The sequence below is a fragment of the Antedon bifida genome, chromosome 2, assembly GCF_963402885.1.
Source record: "Antedon bifida chromosome 2, ecAntBifi1.1, whole genome shotgun sequence".
NCBI lineage: Eukaryota > Metazoa > Echinodermata > Crinoidea > Comatulida > Antedonidae > Antedon > Antedon bifida.
In genome coordinates, this window is record NC_136227.1 from 35,865,430 (window position 1) to 35,881,814 (window position 16,385).

At 35.3% G+C, this 16,385-nt stretch overlaps 3 protein-coding genes across 3 annotated transcripts; all 3 read right to left on the reverse strand.

The window, feature by feature from the left end:
* Positions 1 to 1,000: 1,000 nt before the first annotated feature.
* LOC144834698 (cytochrome P450 2U1-like) lies at positions 1,001 to 4,861 on the reverse strand. The gene is made up of 4 exons (XM_078689592.1): positions 4,507 to 4,861; positions 2,391 to 3,164; positions 1,712 to 1,909; positions 1,001 to 1,599 (listed from the first exon to the last, which is right to left on the reverse strand). Exons 1-4 carry the CDS (start codon positions 4,859 to 4,861, stop codon positions 1,418 to 1,420), a joined length of 1,509 nt encoding a protein of 502 aa, XP_078545718.1. The 3' UTR covers positions 1,001 to 1,417.
* Positions 4,862 to 6,193: 1,332 nt separating this feature from the next.
* Positions 6,194 to 9,888, reverse strand: LOC144834898 (cytochrome P450 2U1-like). Its single transcript, XM_078689879.1, has 4 exons — positions 9,389 to 9,888; positions 7,672 to 8,445; positions 7,284 to 7,481; positions 6,194 to 6,788 (listed from the first exon to the last, which is right to left on the reverse strand). Exons 1-4 carry the CDS (start codon positions 9,741 to 9,743, stop codon positions 6,607 to 6,609), a joined length of 1,509 nt encoding a protein of 502 aa, XP_078546005.1. The 5' UTR covers positions 9,744 to 9,888; the 3' UTR covers positions 6,194 to 6,606.
* Positions 9,889 to 11,155: 1,267 nt separating this feature from the next.
* On the reverse strand, positions 11,156 to 14,902 carry LOC144834699 (cytochrome P450 2U1-like). Its single transcript, XM_078689593.1, has 5 exons — positions 14,382 to 14,902; positions 13,698 to 14,158; positions 12,874 to 13,291; positions 12,428 to 12,625; positions 11,156 to 11,764 (listed from the first exon to the last, which is right to left on the reverse strand). Exons 1-5 carry the CDS (start codon positions 14,728 to 14,730, stop codon positions 11,583 to 11,585), a joined length of 1,608 nt encoding a protein of 535 aa, XP_078545719.1. The 5' UTR covers positions 14,731 to 14,902; the 3' UTR covers positions 11,156 to 11,582.
* Between the last annotated feature and the right edge of the window lie 1,483 nt (positions 14,903 to 16,385).

The window sequence follows — 16,385 nt, forward strand, 5'->3', positions numbered from 1 at the left end:
TTACAAAAAACGGTGCTCGCTTATTGACGAGCAGTTTTAAAGATATATTGTCCCTCTGAAAATATTTTTTATTTCAAATTTGTTTTTGAATGTGTCATTTTATTGTCACATAATAGTTATTTTACCTGAAAAAATGTAATTTAAAGCAAAAAATACTTGTCTGTCAGACAATGGTTTTTGAGTTATAATTAAACGTTTCTTTTCTCTTTTTATATGTGAATAAGTTACAGAAGTGAATAACTTTGATATGAAACACAGACTCAATTTCTGTCACTTTAGTACAAACAAAAATTTTCATGGACTGTTTTAATAATAATTCAATGATTATCTGACAGCGAATTACAGTATTATATAATATTATGGGACTCATAAATACCAGAAATGCTTTGGGTCTAGCAGCTGGGACCAATAAATTATAGTGGAGTATGCATTTTCGCAAAAATGTGAGTCTCTCAGTACTAAACCTGCTGCTTGCTTTATATCTGATTACGTCATCTCTTGTGACGTAGCGGGCTAGAACAGCAGCGTGCAAACTGTGCAGACATCAGGACTATCATTCGAATAGTTTATTATTAGAACAAGGTAAGCAATGATTTAACAATGAAGTACTTCCGATTAACAAAAAACAAAAACTACAATGTGTGTATAGAGGAACCATTGTTGTACGGTAACTTTCATATTTTCTAGACCTCTGGCCAAGTATGATCGCGACGAACTACATAGTTAAGTCATAGCCTGACCAGAAAGAGCTAGGCCCCTAGACGATCCCTCGCGTGGTGAATTACCTCATCTCTCCTCCCATTGTCGCTATGGCGTAACGTAGTAATTCAAGTCGGATTTGACGCGAAGAAAATAATGTAATTATACGGTTGTAAATAAACATGATTTGCATTAGGCTTAATATACAATTAATATTATTATATACAACCTATGGATATCGAATCAAGCTAATATAAAAATAGATATTTCATTCTTCAATATCTGGCCAATTTAACAACTCAATAATGTTACATTTTTTATAAACCTCGTTAAAAACCATATTAAAAATTGATCAAAATCCGTCTTGATTTAGACGAGATTGACCTGATTTAGTCGCCGATTTAGTTCGGTTTATAAATTAAAATGACGTCATTTTCAAAGTTTCAGTCGTCTGTCTACACTGTCAAACTTAATGTGATGTGCCCATGGACACGATGACGTCACATCACTACCACTCAAACTACCGTAGTTTTATACAGTAGACCTTAACAATTATATCAATACCTTACGTCATCACAAACGTGTAATTTCAAATTGCCCGTTTGATCACGTAAGTCTTTAATGGAGTAGTTATTGAATATCATGTGACCCACAACCCTCCAATTAAATGAAAAGAATCTACTCAGGTGGGTTGTAGTTTCGGTTGCTTAATCTTGATTTAATTTCTGTTGGTGATTATCAGTTGATAAGGTTTGGGAGATAATGTTGCTCCAACATGTGGTTCCGTTGTTGGTTTCGGCTTGCCTGGAGGTAATTCGAACTTGAACTGATGAACTAAGTGTGTGAAGAACAAATATAGTTCCTTGCGCGCCAATTGTTCCCCTAGGCATGAACGGCGACCTATGAAGAAAGTCATATAGTAAATAAGATTACATATTTTTTCTGGAGAAAATACATCGAACTCTAGTATAGTTCTAAAACTAGGTAGATAGGCATACTGAAAATAACCTACCAACTGAGAATGGAATTAACTCCTCAATTTTGATTACATCACAATTTTCATCGATAAATCTTTCTGGTTTAAATTTCTCTGGTTCATGCCAAGTGGTAGGGTCATGCATCACTGCCCAAAGATTTGGTATCACGGGTGTACCTTTTGGTATAAAATGCCCCTCGTAGTACGTATCTTGTAGAACAGCATGTGCAACACCTGAATATAAAAACAGTGTGTTTAAAATGTGTTGGTATGTTATTTTAAATGATATATTCGAGGTAGGTATAAAACAGTCAATAAATGTTTAGATGTTAATTTTATTAAATAATGCAGAACATTGCATAAACGTTTAATAATACTAAGACTTTGGAATAATTATGAAATTAATACGTATGGTGCGAATTGTCAAATAAGCAACTTCGATAACTCCAGAGGGCGCAATATTTCAAAGGTCAATCGGTAGAAAATGTTCCATGGATGCGCGCGTGGCTAGCCCGATGTTCTAAATTTACATCATCGCGGTCGCGGTAGCCACGCGCGCCTCGATGAAACATTTTCTCCTGATTGAGCTTTGAAATATTGCGCCCTCTGGAGTTACCGAAGTTGCTTATTGGCCTTAAAAGTGGGGTGGTATTGATAATTAAAAAAACAAAACTTCAAAAGACCTATGTTTTTTATAGGCTCTACTATTATTTACCTAATGGAACAACGGGCCGGATACGGATCACTTCCATCATCACGGCTTCAGAGTACACAAGTTTTGTTTGGTCCTTGTATGTTGGAGGTTTGTTTCCTCCACATACTGAAATTATTTCTTCATGTACCTTCGTCTGAATTTCGGGATAGAGAGCTAAGTACAGAATTGCCCATTTTAAAGATGTTGCGGTTGTTTCAGTTCCAGCGATAAAAAGTTCTGCCACAATCTGTTTGGCCGATTCTTCGTCAAACGCATCAGTATTCTCGCCTTCATTCTCCAGTTCAGATTTTGCTTTCAAAAACTCATCGATGAAGTCACGAGGATTGTTGTAATCGACGTTTTTTGTATGCTCTTTTATTTCAACACTAATAAATTCATTCATAAACGTATCTGCGTTTTTAAATATAGTCTTCCAACCACTTCCGGGAATATATCTCAAGATTGGTATAAAGTTCAGGCCAGCAGCTTGGGATACCTTTTCAAAATTTGCGTACAGTATACTTAGAAATCGTTTGAATTTTGGATCGTCGTAATTGTAACGTTTGCCAAAAACAATTCCACATGTGATGTTTGAAACGGCGTTTTCGATGATATGTTTAGGGTCGTATGCAACGGACGTATCAGCTACTTCTATTAGTTTACTTTTCAGGTATTCTAGTTCGTGTACAATTGTATTTTCAAAAGATGATTTACCCATTCCGAAACTTCGAAATATTTTCATGGCAAATCTTCTTTTTTCTTTTATTTGGTTATGCAAATACCCACTCACTAACCCTAAAGATAAATACAAATTGTTAGATACTTATAAAGTCATAGCTTTTACGCCTAAAGGTCATTTTACTCCGACGAGTGATAACGGTAAGCGGAAAACGAACACATTTTAGAATCTATGTTATTTCTTATGACTATTTACACATAACTCAGAGCAGACGGGCGATTGAACGGAAATTCGCTTAGGATAGACACAGATTCGATTTTGTGAAAATACCGCCATGTAATTGTATATTCTGGCCAATCGAAGACATGATTGATTTTACGTCATCTATCGACAACTTTTTTTGCCTGTGAGTCCGTCGAGTTCAATATGACAATAAATACGAGTGCCGTAGTACTAGTTTTGGAACCTGTTATTATTCAGAAATACAAACAACTACGACGTGACCTGAATGTACGACATGTAGGAATAGGTCCATCTAAAACATAGGCTACTGGTCTAGTTCGATGACAGTCAGGCATATTATTCTAGTCCAGCAGTGCTTGTAACATGCAGTAGCCTCGAGGCCTACAAGAATCTATACTTTCCATCTCACGGGCTATGTAAATGATGGCAAGCCACGTGGTTTTTCGCCTGCTTTACCATTTACCGTTACCCTGTGGCATTTGACCAAAGAACTTATAACACAAGAATCTCCTGTTCGTCCGAAGCGCGTAACAATTTCGAAAGGCATTGTGGGATAGAATAGAGCTAATGGGTGGCGCCATTGTGAGCCATGGAGTAGCGGGCGCCCGCATCAAATTAGAAAGTCAAAATCATAGAGGGGATCTGCTAATACTCTAAGGGGATAGAGTAATTGACTTCCTAGTTTGGAGGGGGCGCTGCTCCATGCTGTGAAATGGCGTCGCCCAGTTTGACCTTTTAACCCTGTTCTTCCGATAATGTGTTTTGAATGCAAATTGAAGAACAGGAGATTCGTGTGTTATAAGTTCTTTGATTTGACCTTAACGCGTACATATATTTAAAACAATGCGAGATGCAGTGATTGCTTCACATATCATTGGTAATTAGCTATTCCAGTCGTCAACAAAGTAAGAATTAAAATTTGTTTGGTGCCCGCCCGTCAATGTAGTAGGCCTATGTGTATATAAGTTTAAACTTTAAATTATCTTTTAAAGAAATATACTGAAAATACTCAAACAAGCATTCAATTGTATTAATTTATTGTAATTCATATGTAATGTGATTTCCTCAACTTCATCATTTCAAATATATATATATATATATATATATATTTGACAAAATTGACAGATCGTACAATATGAAATAAAAGTAGGATGCCCCAACGAAAGAGAAATACAAGTTATAGGCCTAGATATAAATAAAGACTAAATACGTTACCTTTTCCGTGACTTATTTCGTCAAACATAAGAAGTTTTGGACGATCATTAAAAGTGTCTCCTGATTTAGCGAACATTTGCTTCATGGACTTGAAATCATTGACGAAAACCACCAGTCTGCTTCCAAGATATCCTGAAAACACTGGACCGTACTTCTTAGAATATCTTACTAGTGTCTTTTGTGGTTGGCTTCCCAAAAACGGTATTATACCAAGGACGGGAAGACCCCATGGTCCCGGTGGCAGGTTGCGACGCAGATTTCGTGTAGTATACACAAGAAACAACAACGTTGCAATTCCAATAAGACAGGTTTGGAAGTTCATTCTAGCAAATAGGTCGTCGTAAAGTAACTCCATGATTTAGGAGTGTGATCTCGCAACTACAAGAAAGAGTATCTCGGCTGGGAATGATGTATGTGAGTGAGAAATTATGCAATTTATAAGGCAACGTGAGGTCAACGCAAACATACAAATGTGTATTTATCTCCACGAAATTTGATTAACCTTTGTAATACATATTATGTATATCACAGTGTGATTGGATAGTATAATCAAAATATCCAATCAATCAATCAATCACATCTCCTTATTTGTAAGTAGTTTAAATACAGGTTAAAACAGGAGAAAATTTAGTAGGTGAAACGCAACGTTCTTTCATATTAAACGGCTAGGGTTTATGGGTTCATGGATTAATATAAAGCACAATGTGCGCGTGTCGACGATTAATATTCATTTTCTAACGTCGTTGTTTGCACAGACGTATTATATATCAAAATAGAATCATGCTTTATTTAGAATATCAGCATTCAACTAGGACAAAAGTGTATTTATCTCCATGTTGACAGTAGGGATATTGACTTTACAAATAACCTTTGTAGTACATATTATGTAGCACAATGTGATTGTATAGTATAATCAAAATAATCAATAAAACGTAAACATAAACTTTTAGGACGTATAACAATCTAGGTAGAAGTTCAGATTTGTGGGATTATGTCACTTGTTGTCTATCTTGATATTAGGTTACAATCTTGCTATTATTACTAACCTTTGTAGTACATATTATGTAGCACAGTGTGATTGGATAGTATAATCAAAATAATCAATACAAAGTAAACATACACCTTACAGGACGTGTAACAAACTAGGTAGAAGTTCAGATTCGTGGGATTATGTCATTTGTTGTCTCTGTTGTTTTTTTTTTTCTGAAACACTTTGTAAATCAATGCCTTAACACCGAAATTGTCATTCAGTATAAGAATAGATTTAAATAAATATAACACTACAAAGAAATACTCAAAGACGCTAGTTATAGGCCTAACATTTAAATGCACTACATGCTGTTTTATGAGGAGTGCCTCAATCTTCAGATGTTTGGTCCTGAATGTACATTTTTAGTCGCGTGCAACTCTACAGCTCACTGTGTCGGTTTGTGGGTCGGTCGGTCGGTAAACACTAACTCACATTTGAGCACGCGACTGCAGCCATGTATATGGCCTTGTTATTTCTTTCATTATCCTTGCGTATGCCTATTTTTAGTTCGTTACAAGTTTATATACAGAATAGTTAAACACCGTATATTCAGTTAGGAGAAATTAAAAATGGTAGACATTCACAAGTTAACTGGAGAACTTATTTATTCATTCCTATTTGTATAATAATATAAAAGATTAATCTAAAAACTGTAGATAAAGATAAAAAGGTAAACTGTTAAAGCCACTTTTTGAGAGTAATATAGAAACGTACAAAGCAATGTATTAGGAAATAGATAGTGAACTTGAAGACAAATCAAACGTATACAGCTTAGGGTTGCTCATTTAAATTTCTGTTCATAATTATTAGTCGATTTGGCTTTTGACGATAACCTTTTTCAAACATATGGCTCAGTACTTGGTTTCTGGTTTGCCGATAATTCGAATTTGAACTGATGAACTGTAAAAAGGATAAAAATGGTTCTAAGGTTTTAATCCGCTTGTTAATCTCATCATCAAGCTTAACTAAACAATGTACTAAGAATCCGTAATAATTGAACTAAAACTTGAGATAAGAAAAATCAAACGTATACAGATGAATGCAAGCCAATTGCAGCTCATTAGGCCTATCTAATTTCTGTTGGTGATTATCAGTTTATATGGCTTGGGAGATAAGGTTATTCCAACATGTGGTTCCGTTGTTGGTTTCGGCTTGTCTGGAGGTAATTCAAACTTGAACTGATGAACTAAGTGTGTGAAAAACAGATACAGATTTATACGTGCTAATTGCTCTCCTGGGCATGAACGGCGACCTGAAAAAAAATAATTTTTTAAAATCTAAATAATAAAAATATTATAAAAAAAACTTTCAAATGAATGAGCTAATTGACGCCAAACAAAAAACGCAAAAATCCACCGTTTGGAAAATGCCAGAAGAAAACGAATCATTGTGGTCGCTTTGTATCTTCCTCAAATTTAAGCAATTGATTGTTCTGGTAAGCGCAGACAATAAGATACGAGGCGCGCACAACAACTGATTTTGGAGGGCGTGTTAAGCTTATAGTCTACACTTCGAGTTTGCCCCTGTTTGGAGAAGGTTGTGTTTTGAAGGATGTCCAGTTGGGATCGCATGGCTTACTGTAGTTATGTGATTTTCAAATGAACAGCCTAGCAGAAATATCCTTCCCTAAATAAAACAGTTGCAGACTCGGAGTTTGACAAGAAGTTAAGAGTTTGTTATTGTACTAGGCTTAAAGATGGCCGGTTTCTGTTAAACGCATTACAAATTATTTGTATTCAATACTTACCAATGGAGAATGGAATTAACTCCTCATTTTTAATAATATTACATCTCTCATCGAGAAATCTTTCTGGGTTAAATTTCTCTGGTTCCTGCCAAGTAGTTTGGTCATGCAACGCCGCCCAAACATTTTGTATCACAGTTGTACCTTTTGGTATAAAATGGCCCTCGTAATACGTATCGTGCAGAACACCATGTGGCACACCTGTGGGAAACATTAATGTAAACATTAATTTGATAATGTACTACGCAGAAAGTTATTCTGTGCACTCTCAGAAACACTGTGCACATAATGCCTCTTAGAATAACTCGTGTTGAGCGTCGTGGAAACGAAAATATACTGATAGACTGAGGAAGAATTTTGCAATGATATTAAACACAAAGCAATAATTTACCTAATGGAACTGCGGGTCGGATACGGGTAACTTCCATCATCACTGCCTCAGTGTATACAAGTTTCGGTCGGTCTTTCAAAGTTGGAGGATTGGTCTGTCCGCACACTGACACAATTTCGTCATACATCTTAGCCTGGATGTCTTGATTAAGAGCTAGGTACAGAATTGCCCATTTTAAAGTTGATGCAGTGGTTTCCGTTCCAGCGGCAAAAAGATCAACAACAACTTGTTCGGCCGATTCCTTATCAAACGCATCCGTATTCTCACCAGCGTTTTCCAGTTGAAATTTTGTTTTAAAAAACTCATCGATGAAATCACGTGGATTGTTGACGTCAATGGTTTCTGTATGCTCTTTCAATTCAGCTTTAATGAATTCATTCATAATCGTATCTACTTTGTTTATCACCGTCTTCCAACCGCTTCCAGGAATATACCTCAAGATCGGTAGAAAGTTCAGAGCTGAAGACTGAGATAGAATTTCAAATATTGCATACAGTGTACTTAGAAATCGGTTGAATTTGGGATCGTCGTACTTGTAACGTTTTCCAAAAACGATTCCACATATGATATTTGAAACGGAATTGTCGATGATATGTTGTGGGTCGTATTCAACTGACGTATTAGCTACTTCTAATAATTCAGTTTTCATGTATTCTAGTTCGTTTACAATTGTATTTTCAAATCTTGATTTACCTATTCCCATACTTCGAAATATTTTCATGGTAAATCTTCTTTTCTCTTTTAATTGGAGATGCAAATACCCATTCGCTAATCCTATCAAATCAAAATTGTGAGATTATTAGATCGGTTTGGCCAAAAAAAATGAGAATATATTGTTTGAAGGTTTGCATGATGAAATCAATAATTGCGGTACACCAAGTATATATAGTTCGGGAAAGAACTAGGGATATTGAGTTTCTCGACGTTTCGATTAATATACTTTGATCGTCCTCAAGAGTGATAATGCAGAAAGTCCAGGAAACTAATAATAAAAGTGAAATTGACTGGGACTGGTGTGAAAGCTAAAACTATAGCAAAATTCGTGTTTCAAAGAGGTGTGAACAGCAAAGGGAGACACGCTATATACAATAGCATTGTCTCGCAGCTGGGTGTAGACTGGCTGAACAAAAACCATGAGTCTTGAAAGGGTTGTGAAATGTAAACTGGCCAAAGACTATGGCATGGTTTACAGTCGATGTAGATTTGTTAAAGATAGCCAAATGTCACTAATAACAAATGTATTGATGGACGGTATTAAATACACATTTTGTGTTTGTAGATTTCAATGTCTTCTCTGGAATGTCAAGAAGGAACAGTAGCAATCAGATTAGCATCTATCCAATTAACTCGGTGTTGTTTGTGAGAATGCATAACTATGGATGATGTGTCTTGCTCTCCTATTCTGCATTCTCACTCCTGAGCGAAACGTCGAGAAACTCAACAGTTCTTTTGAGAACTATACACTATAGGTGTACTGCAAACCTTATAACAACATACATAATAATGATATCATGTTATCACAATAATTATGACATTACCATGACCTACGACCTTTGAAAGATGTATCCTATTAAAAAGGTCGTATATGTCGTCGCATATCTAATGTAATAATGTTTCAGAAACATTATTACTTCTTTTCTTTGATTTTCATGGCGCTTTTAACAAAGTACAGTATAACACTAACTAAAGAAAACTATCTGTACACAAAACACGTTACCTTTTCCGTGACTTATTTCATCAATCACGAGCAGTTTCGGACGATCATTAAAAGTGTCTCCTGATTTAGCGAACATCTGCTTCATTGACTTGAAATCATTGACGAAAACCACCAGTCTGCTTCCAAGATAACCCGAAAACACTGGACCATACTTCTTAGAATATCTTACCAGTACCTTTTGTGGTTGACTTCCCAAGAATGGACTTATACCAAGGACAGGAATCCCCCATGGTCCTGGTAGCAGGTTACGACGCAGATCACTTGTAATGTACAAAAGAAACAACAACATTGTAATTCCAAGAATACAAGTTTTGAAGTTGATTCTAGAAAATAAGTCGTCGTAATGAAACTCCATGTTTGACGTAACCCCAAGAAATGCTGAATGCTGTAACAAGTGTATGAAGATCAACAATCAACAACTTAGCAATGCAGAGGATATGACGTATGTGTTTTATATAACACTTCTCTGAGTCTATCCGTGAAATTTGATTGGTTAGTTTCGTATCATAAACTAATGATATTTAATGGCGATATTTATATATATATATATTCAAAAAAAGAAAGGCTTTGAACAGAAATAAAAAAAGAATTTAGGAATCAAATTAGAAGTAGAAATACTTGTGTCATAAGATCCCTAAAAAAACAAATAAATTGTATTTCAAACTCAAGATTATACGTATGAAACGCCATGAGTGCCAAAATTGTTTTAATAATATTAAGTCGGAATGCAGTATAGAACCTAACTGTTCTACTCGGCTGATCGGAGCGCTATGCTGTTTCAATGCAATTCTTAACTCTACTCTACTCTATCACTATCACATCCAAACACCTAATTAAATTAAAGAAGTCATAACACACCGGGACGCCGAACTCGGGTCCTCGATCCGGCTTAACCAACTCGAGTTGGAGAAACAATGGTAATGTACAAGGGGTATTATATTGAGCTAGAAAGTACAAAGGTTTATTTAACTTCATGGGAGGATATGTACATATGTTGACATTACAAAAACATGATGTTTGTCTGGGTATCACATTATAGTTATCAATATCGGGTACAAACGCAATATACATAAACAACTACTAATACAAACTGATAATACCCATTAAGCTATTACCCGAATAGCTATCAAGTCAACAACAACACAAACTCTGTGATGGTAAACGGGCAACAACAAGTCCTCTGGGTCAACTCGAGTAAGTCTAAAACAATCCGACTTGCAAACTTTGAGCGTGTGTAAACGGACGTCAGAGTACTCAGACTCTACAGCTCACTATGTTGGTCGGTTGGTTGGTCGGTAAACACTAACTTGAGCACGCGACTGCAGCCATGTATATATGGCCTTGTTTGTTGGAGGGAAGTGATAAAAAACGTGTTTTATAATAAGCGTTAAAATACTAATAGTATAATCAAAAGGTATATAAGCTCTCTTCCTAACAAGTTATTGAAACATATATCAAGAACGCGTTACTTAAAACTGACAATGTGAAACAATGTTTTAAGGAAATGTAATGCACTGGTGGTCTACTCTCTAAAAGAGAAACAATTTTGCAAACAACCCTAGCATGATCTTAAGATTGAAAAGTTGATATTTAAAATGATACAAATTAATTAAACGGAAATAAAAATGTTCAAAATAAAGTAGTTAAAGTAACATTTAATTTGTATCTATAATTACAAATGCGTACAAAGGTATCTTCTGAATTTTAAGATGCGATGGTTTCCATCTTCCTATATATTAGGCCTATTTTTATTGGGAATAGAGCTGGTATCGAACCATTTTACGCAGACGAAAGACAGTTTATTGGAGACGACCATCGACTCATTTGCACATTTATTATTTTGATTGAGGGAATTCCGAGATAGAGCTGCTATCGACATCAGTAGACGAAATACACTTCAATGGAGACAACCAGTGTTCAATTTGTTTATAAATGTCGTCATTTCTCTAGACCTAGATTTCATCTACGGAAAATGAAGTAAATTATTGTTGAGTCTAGTAAATTCACATGACGGAGAAATATATAAATGTAAAGAACTAATTTACTACATCATAATATATATTTTATAGAACATAATAATTACCTATAACTTTATTATCACTATATCGTATATTGTATAGTATACTTATAAAGTATAACGATTTACAACTTTAACCTAAATGATCATATTTTGCTGATTATCAATTATTACAATTTAATTTCTGTTCGTGATTATCAGTTGATATGGCTTGGGTGACAACGTTAATCCAACATGTGGTTCTGTTGTTGGAGCTGGCTTGTCTGCGGGTAATTCAAATTTGAACTGATGAACTAAGTGTGTGAAAAACAGATACATTTCCATGCGGGCTAGTTGCTCCCCTGGACAGGCACGGCGACCTATCAGGAAATAAAAATGCAAAAGACAGAATAATATACAATTTAATCAATAATTAATACACTTTGTTCAATTAGATTGGAATTGGATTGTGTAAGCTTCGTCATGTGGAGTTATTAAAAGCGCCTTGGGTACTTTTGGGTGCGTTAGAGAAAGATTAGAAATCTTTATTATTATCATGTATAATCATGAATCATCATTTTTGATTATCGTCTTTTTTTTACCATTTTTTTTTAATTGGCGCTATATGAATGTTTGATTATTAAAGATGTATTGTCCTCTCAAAACATGAGAAATGAATTCTTAGATCAGATTATTAAATCAAACGTTATTTGGTTATTTTTGTAGTTTTGATAAAGTTAATCACTTCCATAGAAAAAAAATATAATGTTTTCACTTATAAAATAACATAATAAATGGTTAAATTCAACCAATCCATTGGCTGGCAGCCAATTTGACAATTGTTTGCTTTAAATTACAGTTTTTCAGGTAAATAAGTTTTGTTTAGATCCAATTTTTGGTCAAAGTGGATAATTATGTAACAATAAAATGGCATATTCAACAACAAAAATTGTAAACATTATTTTTCAGGGAGGCAATACATCTTTAATTTATCATGTATCATGTACCATTAGGCCTACTTTTGGTAGATGTTGAATACCTACCAATAGAAAATGGAATTAACTCCTCACTTTTAATAAGATTACATTTTGTATCGATAAATCTTTCTGGTTTAAATTTGTCTGGTTCTTGCCAAGTTGTTTGGTCATACATCACTGCCCAAATATTTTGTATGACGGTTGTACCTTTTGGTATAAAATGGCCCTCGTAGTACGTATCGTGCAGAACAGCATGTGGCACACCTGTGGGAAACATTAATGTAAAAAATGTCAACACACATTAGGAAATACAGTATATATTTATGTATTTCAAAACGATAATTTAAGACTAGGCTGTAATTAATTTCTAGACTTTATATTTTTATGAATGATGGATGAAAACAACAGGTATATAAATTGTCCAATTGGCCATGTTATTTTTTGTTTACTATTACTAGACTCAGAAACATACAGTAGCCTATGGATGCGCAGATAATCAGACGATGATTTACCTAATGGAGCAACGGGTCGGATACGGGTGACCTCCATCATCACTGCCTCAGTGTAAACAAGTTTCAATCGGTCCTTCAAAGTTGGAGGATTGGTCTGTCCGCAAACTGATTCAATTTCGTCATACACCTTCGCCTGAATCTCTGGATAGAGAGCTAAGTACAGAAATGCCCATTTTAAAGATGTTGCGGTTGTTTCACTTCCCGCGAAAAAAAGATCAACAATAATTTGTTCGGCCGATTCATCGTCAAACGCATCAGTATTCTCACCAGCGCTCTCCAGTTCAGATTTTGTTTTTAAAAACTCATCGATGAAATCACGTGGATTGTTGATGTCAATGGTGTCTGTATGCTCTTTAAATTCAACTTTAATGAATTCATTCATAATCGTATAAAAGTTTGTCAATAGAGAGGTTTCGCAATCTTACGAATACGGTAACGAAAACGGATACGTCACGCACACGTATTCGTTTTCGTAAGCCATCAAAAAATCTGTTTCGCATGGCAACGAAATATCGAGGCGCGTCCAAAATATGACTGCGGTAAATTTGAGCGAAGCGCAGGTACGTGTTGCTTGGTGCTTGGCTGCCTAGGCCTAGCGTAACATCAAAGCGAGTGAGGACTTTAAAAACTGCTATTTATCTAAATTGACATGGCATTTTAGTAAATTACTTTAGTAAATTACTTTCAATAAAGCTATAATTATATTATAATCATGAATCATTCCTAATTCAAATGCAAAATGTGCAAAATAGATCAAAAACTATACTCGTTTTGTAGTTACGAATATGACTGGTGATATTCGTCAACACGAATACGCTTTACGAATATGAAATGGGGATCAGCTCAAAAGTTTCACAAATGTATGACGTATCCGTTTTCGTTATCGTATTCGTAAGGTTGCGAAACCTCCCTATTACCGTTTTCCAACCGCTCCTAGGAATATATTTGAAAACCGGTAGAAAGTTCAGGACTGCAGACTGGGATAATAATTCAAAATGTTCGTACATTAAACTGAGAAATCGTTTGAATTTTGGATCGTCGTACTTGTAACGTTTTCCAAAAACTATTCCACATATGATGTTTGAAACGGCGTTTTCAATGATATGTTTAGGGTCGTATGCAACAGACGTATCAGCAACTTCTAACAGTTTACTTTTCAGGTATTCTAGTTCGTGTACAATAGTAGTTTCAAATGCTGATTTACCTATTCCCAAACTCCGAAGTATTTTTATGGTAAATCTTCTTTTCTCTTTTAACTGAAGATGCAAATAGCCACTTGCTAGTCCTTAAAAAGCAAATCATAATTATTAAGATTATTATATTGTTTCGGGTAACCGCACAAGTCAAAAAAGGCATAATGTCAGTCTTATTACATCACGACCTATGCCTTAGAATACATGAGTTGCCAAAATATGGTGTTCTAATAAAATGTGAGGCCAATAGTAAACGTGATCATTTAACTTTTTAGTTGCTGATTTGTATAAAGATAAGCACAGTCAATACGTTACCTTTTCCGTGAGACGCTTCGTCAACAACAAGAAGTTTCGAACGATTATTGAAAGTGTCTCCCGATCTAACAAACATCTGCTTCATGGACTTGAAATCATTGACGAAAACCACCAGTCTGCTTCCAAAATAACCCGAAAACACCGGCCCGTACTTCTTAGAATATCTTGTCAGTGTCTTTTGTGGTTGAATTCCCATGAATAAAATTATACCAAGGCCAGGAAGCCCCCATGGTCCTGGTAGCAGGTTACGACGCAGATCCCTTGTAATGTACAAAATAAACAGCAAAATTGTAATTCCAATAATACAAGTTTGGAAGTTGATTCCACAAAATAAATCGAAAAGGTCCATGTTGACGTAAACCCGAGAAATGAATGTGACCAAGTGACAGATAAATAGTCAAAATTGGAATACGGAGCACGTGACGTCTACGCAAACAATAAACGCCTGATCAAGATACTCTATTCATATACTGTAATTTACAAACCAAGATGTATTTCCTTCCTATATTTCCATTTTACATATTAACCTTTAGCATAAGGACGTACAAAGTACATACACGTGTAATGGAGTTATTAGACGAATGAGCTAGCACGTGAAAATACAGAATAAATATGAAACACGGAAGCCCGGAATTTTGCAGGGAGGGCTCCTTTTCGGCAAGGATCAAGCAATGATCGTAGATTGTTTATATGGTGTCAGGAGAGCGTGCCCGAAGCAGAATTCAGTCCGTTTTGTTGGTTGGGGAATAATAATTTATTATATACTATATTATTATAATACATTTATTTCCACAGATAATATAGCAAAATACAGAGTAACATAATAAATGTACAACCGGACTGATAATAAACACCACTACCACTTGATAGCAGTTTTTACAGTGCTTTTTATATTTCTGCAATATATATATTAATTTAAGTATCAAAATATCACCACGGTTATAATAATAGACAACATAGTCATATGCATTATAATGCATAGGACCACGGTCTCTAATAAAACTTAGTTCATTTACATTGTACGGTCACAACAATCTTGCAATCTATGTATCCATTCACTTTCATTTTCAGGTTATCATCCTCTGTCTATGGATAGAAATTGAGCATACGTGCTGATGCCGTGGCATTCTTCACAAACAGTGGTAGTGTCGTCAATGGACACGCCATTTAAAGAGTTTTTTTTTTCTATCCACTACTGTATCATGGCAATATTTGCAGCATTAGTTGTTGGTAAATATATTTTATTTCAAGTGCCGTTTTGCTTTTTGCTAATTTCTCACAGAACCTTTAATAATGTAGGCTGTCCAAAGTCTCCATAGTTCCCTTTATACAGTATATAGCTACCAATGAAAATTTCCTTTTAGGAAAAGTTTGGTTTTACAGAAGCACACCTTTTCCATTGTAAGCACACCTTTTCCTATACCGGATAGATGGGATGTAGTATCACATCCCTGGATTCCATGTATAAGAGGAGTTGATTCGGGGAGGCATTTATTGTTTGGGTGTAATGTGGTAACATGTATATTCAAATAAATACGCTCTCTAAATATGAAAAAATAAAACACAATTAATATCTACTATATGGCCTAATCCCGTCATGGCAGACGATAACCCCCAGGTCCAAAATATTTAGTTAAGCAAAGTACTTCTCTGCTACGGATGAGTCTGTTGGGTTCTTTTATTTGTTAACATATTTGTATTCAGCATCTGCAATTAGGTTTCTAACTACTCTGTTGGTGACGGATACTGCGAAGTCTTTCACATTCAGCAACATATGCATTGGCAGATAAATAGTGACTAGGTACTGATTTAGAATGCCAGGATGTACGGTTGGAGGCGCGGCGAGAGTTTCCCAAGAACCAGTCAGCCAAGGGGTCTAACCTTGCAATGTTTTTTATAGTTTTTTTTTATGGATTTTGATTCTCGATATCATCAGAATGAAGAATTTTTTGACTGCATTGCGCAATTTGCGTAATTAGCATAAACAAAATGGCCGCTATTTTC

Excerpts from the sequence above, each read along its gene's own strand:
- LOC144834698 (XM_078689592.1), bottom strand. The coding sequence starts at position 4,861 with ATGGAGTTACTTTACGACGACCTATTTGCTAGAATGAACTTCCAAACC. Across the intron at positions 3,165-4,506 it reads CGAAATAAGTCACGGAAAAG|GGTTAGTGAGTGGGTATTTG; the intron begins GTAACGTATTTA and ends ATTTATCTTTAG. Across the intron at positions 1,910-2,390 it reads CCGGCCCGTTGTTCCATTAG|GTGTTGCACATGCTGTTCTA; the intron begins GTAAATAATAGT and ends TTTTATATTCAG.
- LOC144834898 (XM_078689879.1), bottom strand. The coding sequence starts at position 9,743 with ATGGAGTTTCATTACGACGACTTATTTTCTAGAATCAACTTCAAAACT. Across the intron at positions 7,482-7,671 it reads CCGACCCGCAGTTCCATTAG|GTGTGCCACATGGTGTTCTG; the intron begins GTAAATTATTGC and ends TGTTTCCCACAG. Across the intron at positions 6,789-7,283 it reads GTTAATTCCATTCTCCATTG|GTCGCCGTTCATGCCCAGGA; the intron begins GTAAGTATTGAA and ends ATTTTTTTTCAG.
- LOC144834699 (XM_078689593.1), bottom strand. The coding sequence starts at position 14,730 with ATGGACCTTTTCGATTTATTTTGTGGAATCAACTTCCAAACTTGTATT. Across the intron at positions 14,159-14,381 it reads CGAAGCGTCTCACGGAAAAG|GACTAGCAAGTGGCTATTTG; the intron begins GTAACGTATTGA and ends TTGCTTTTTAAG. Across the intron at positions 13,292-13,697 it reads AGCTGATCCCCATTTCATAT|TGCGAAACCTCTCTATTGAC; the intron begins TCGTAAAGCGTA and ends TATTCGTAAGAT.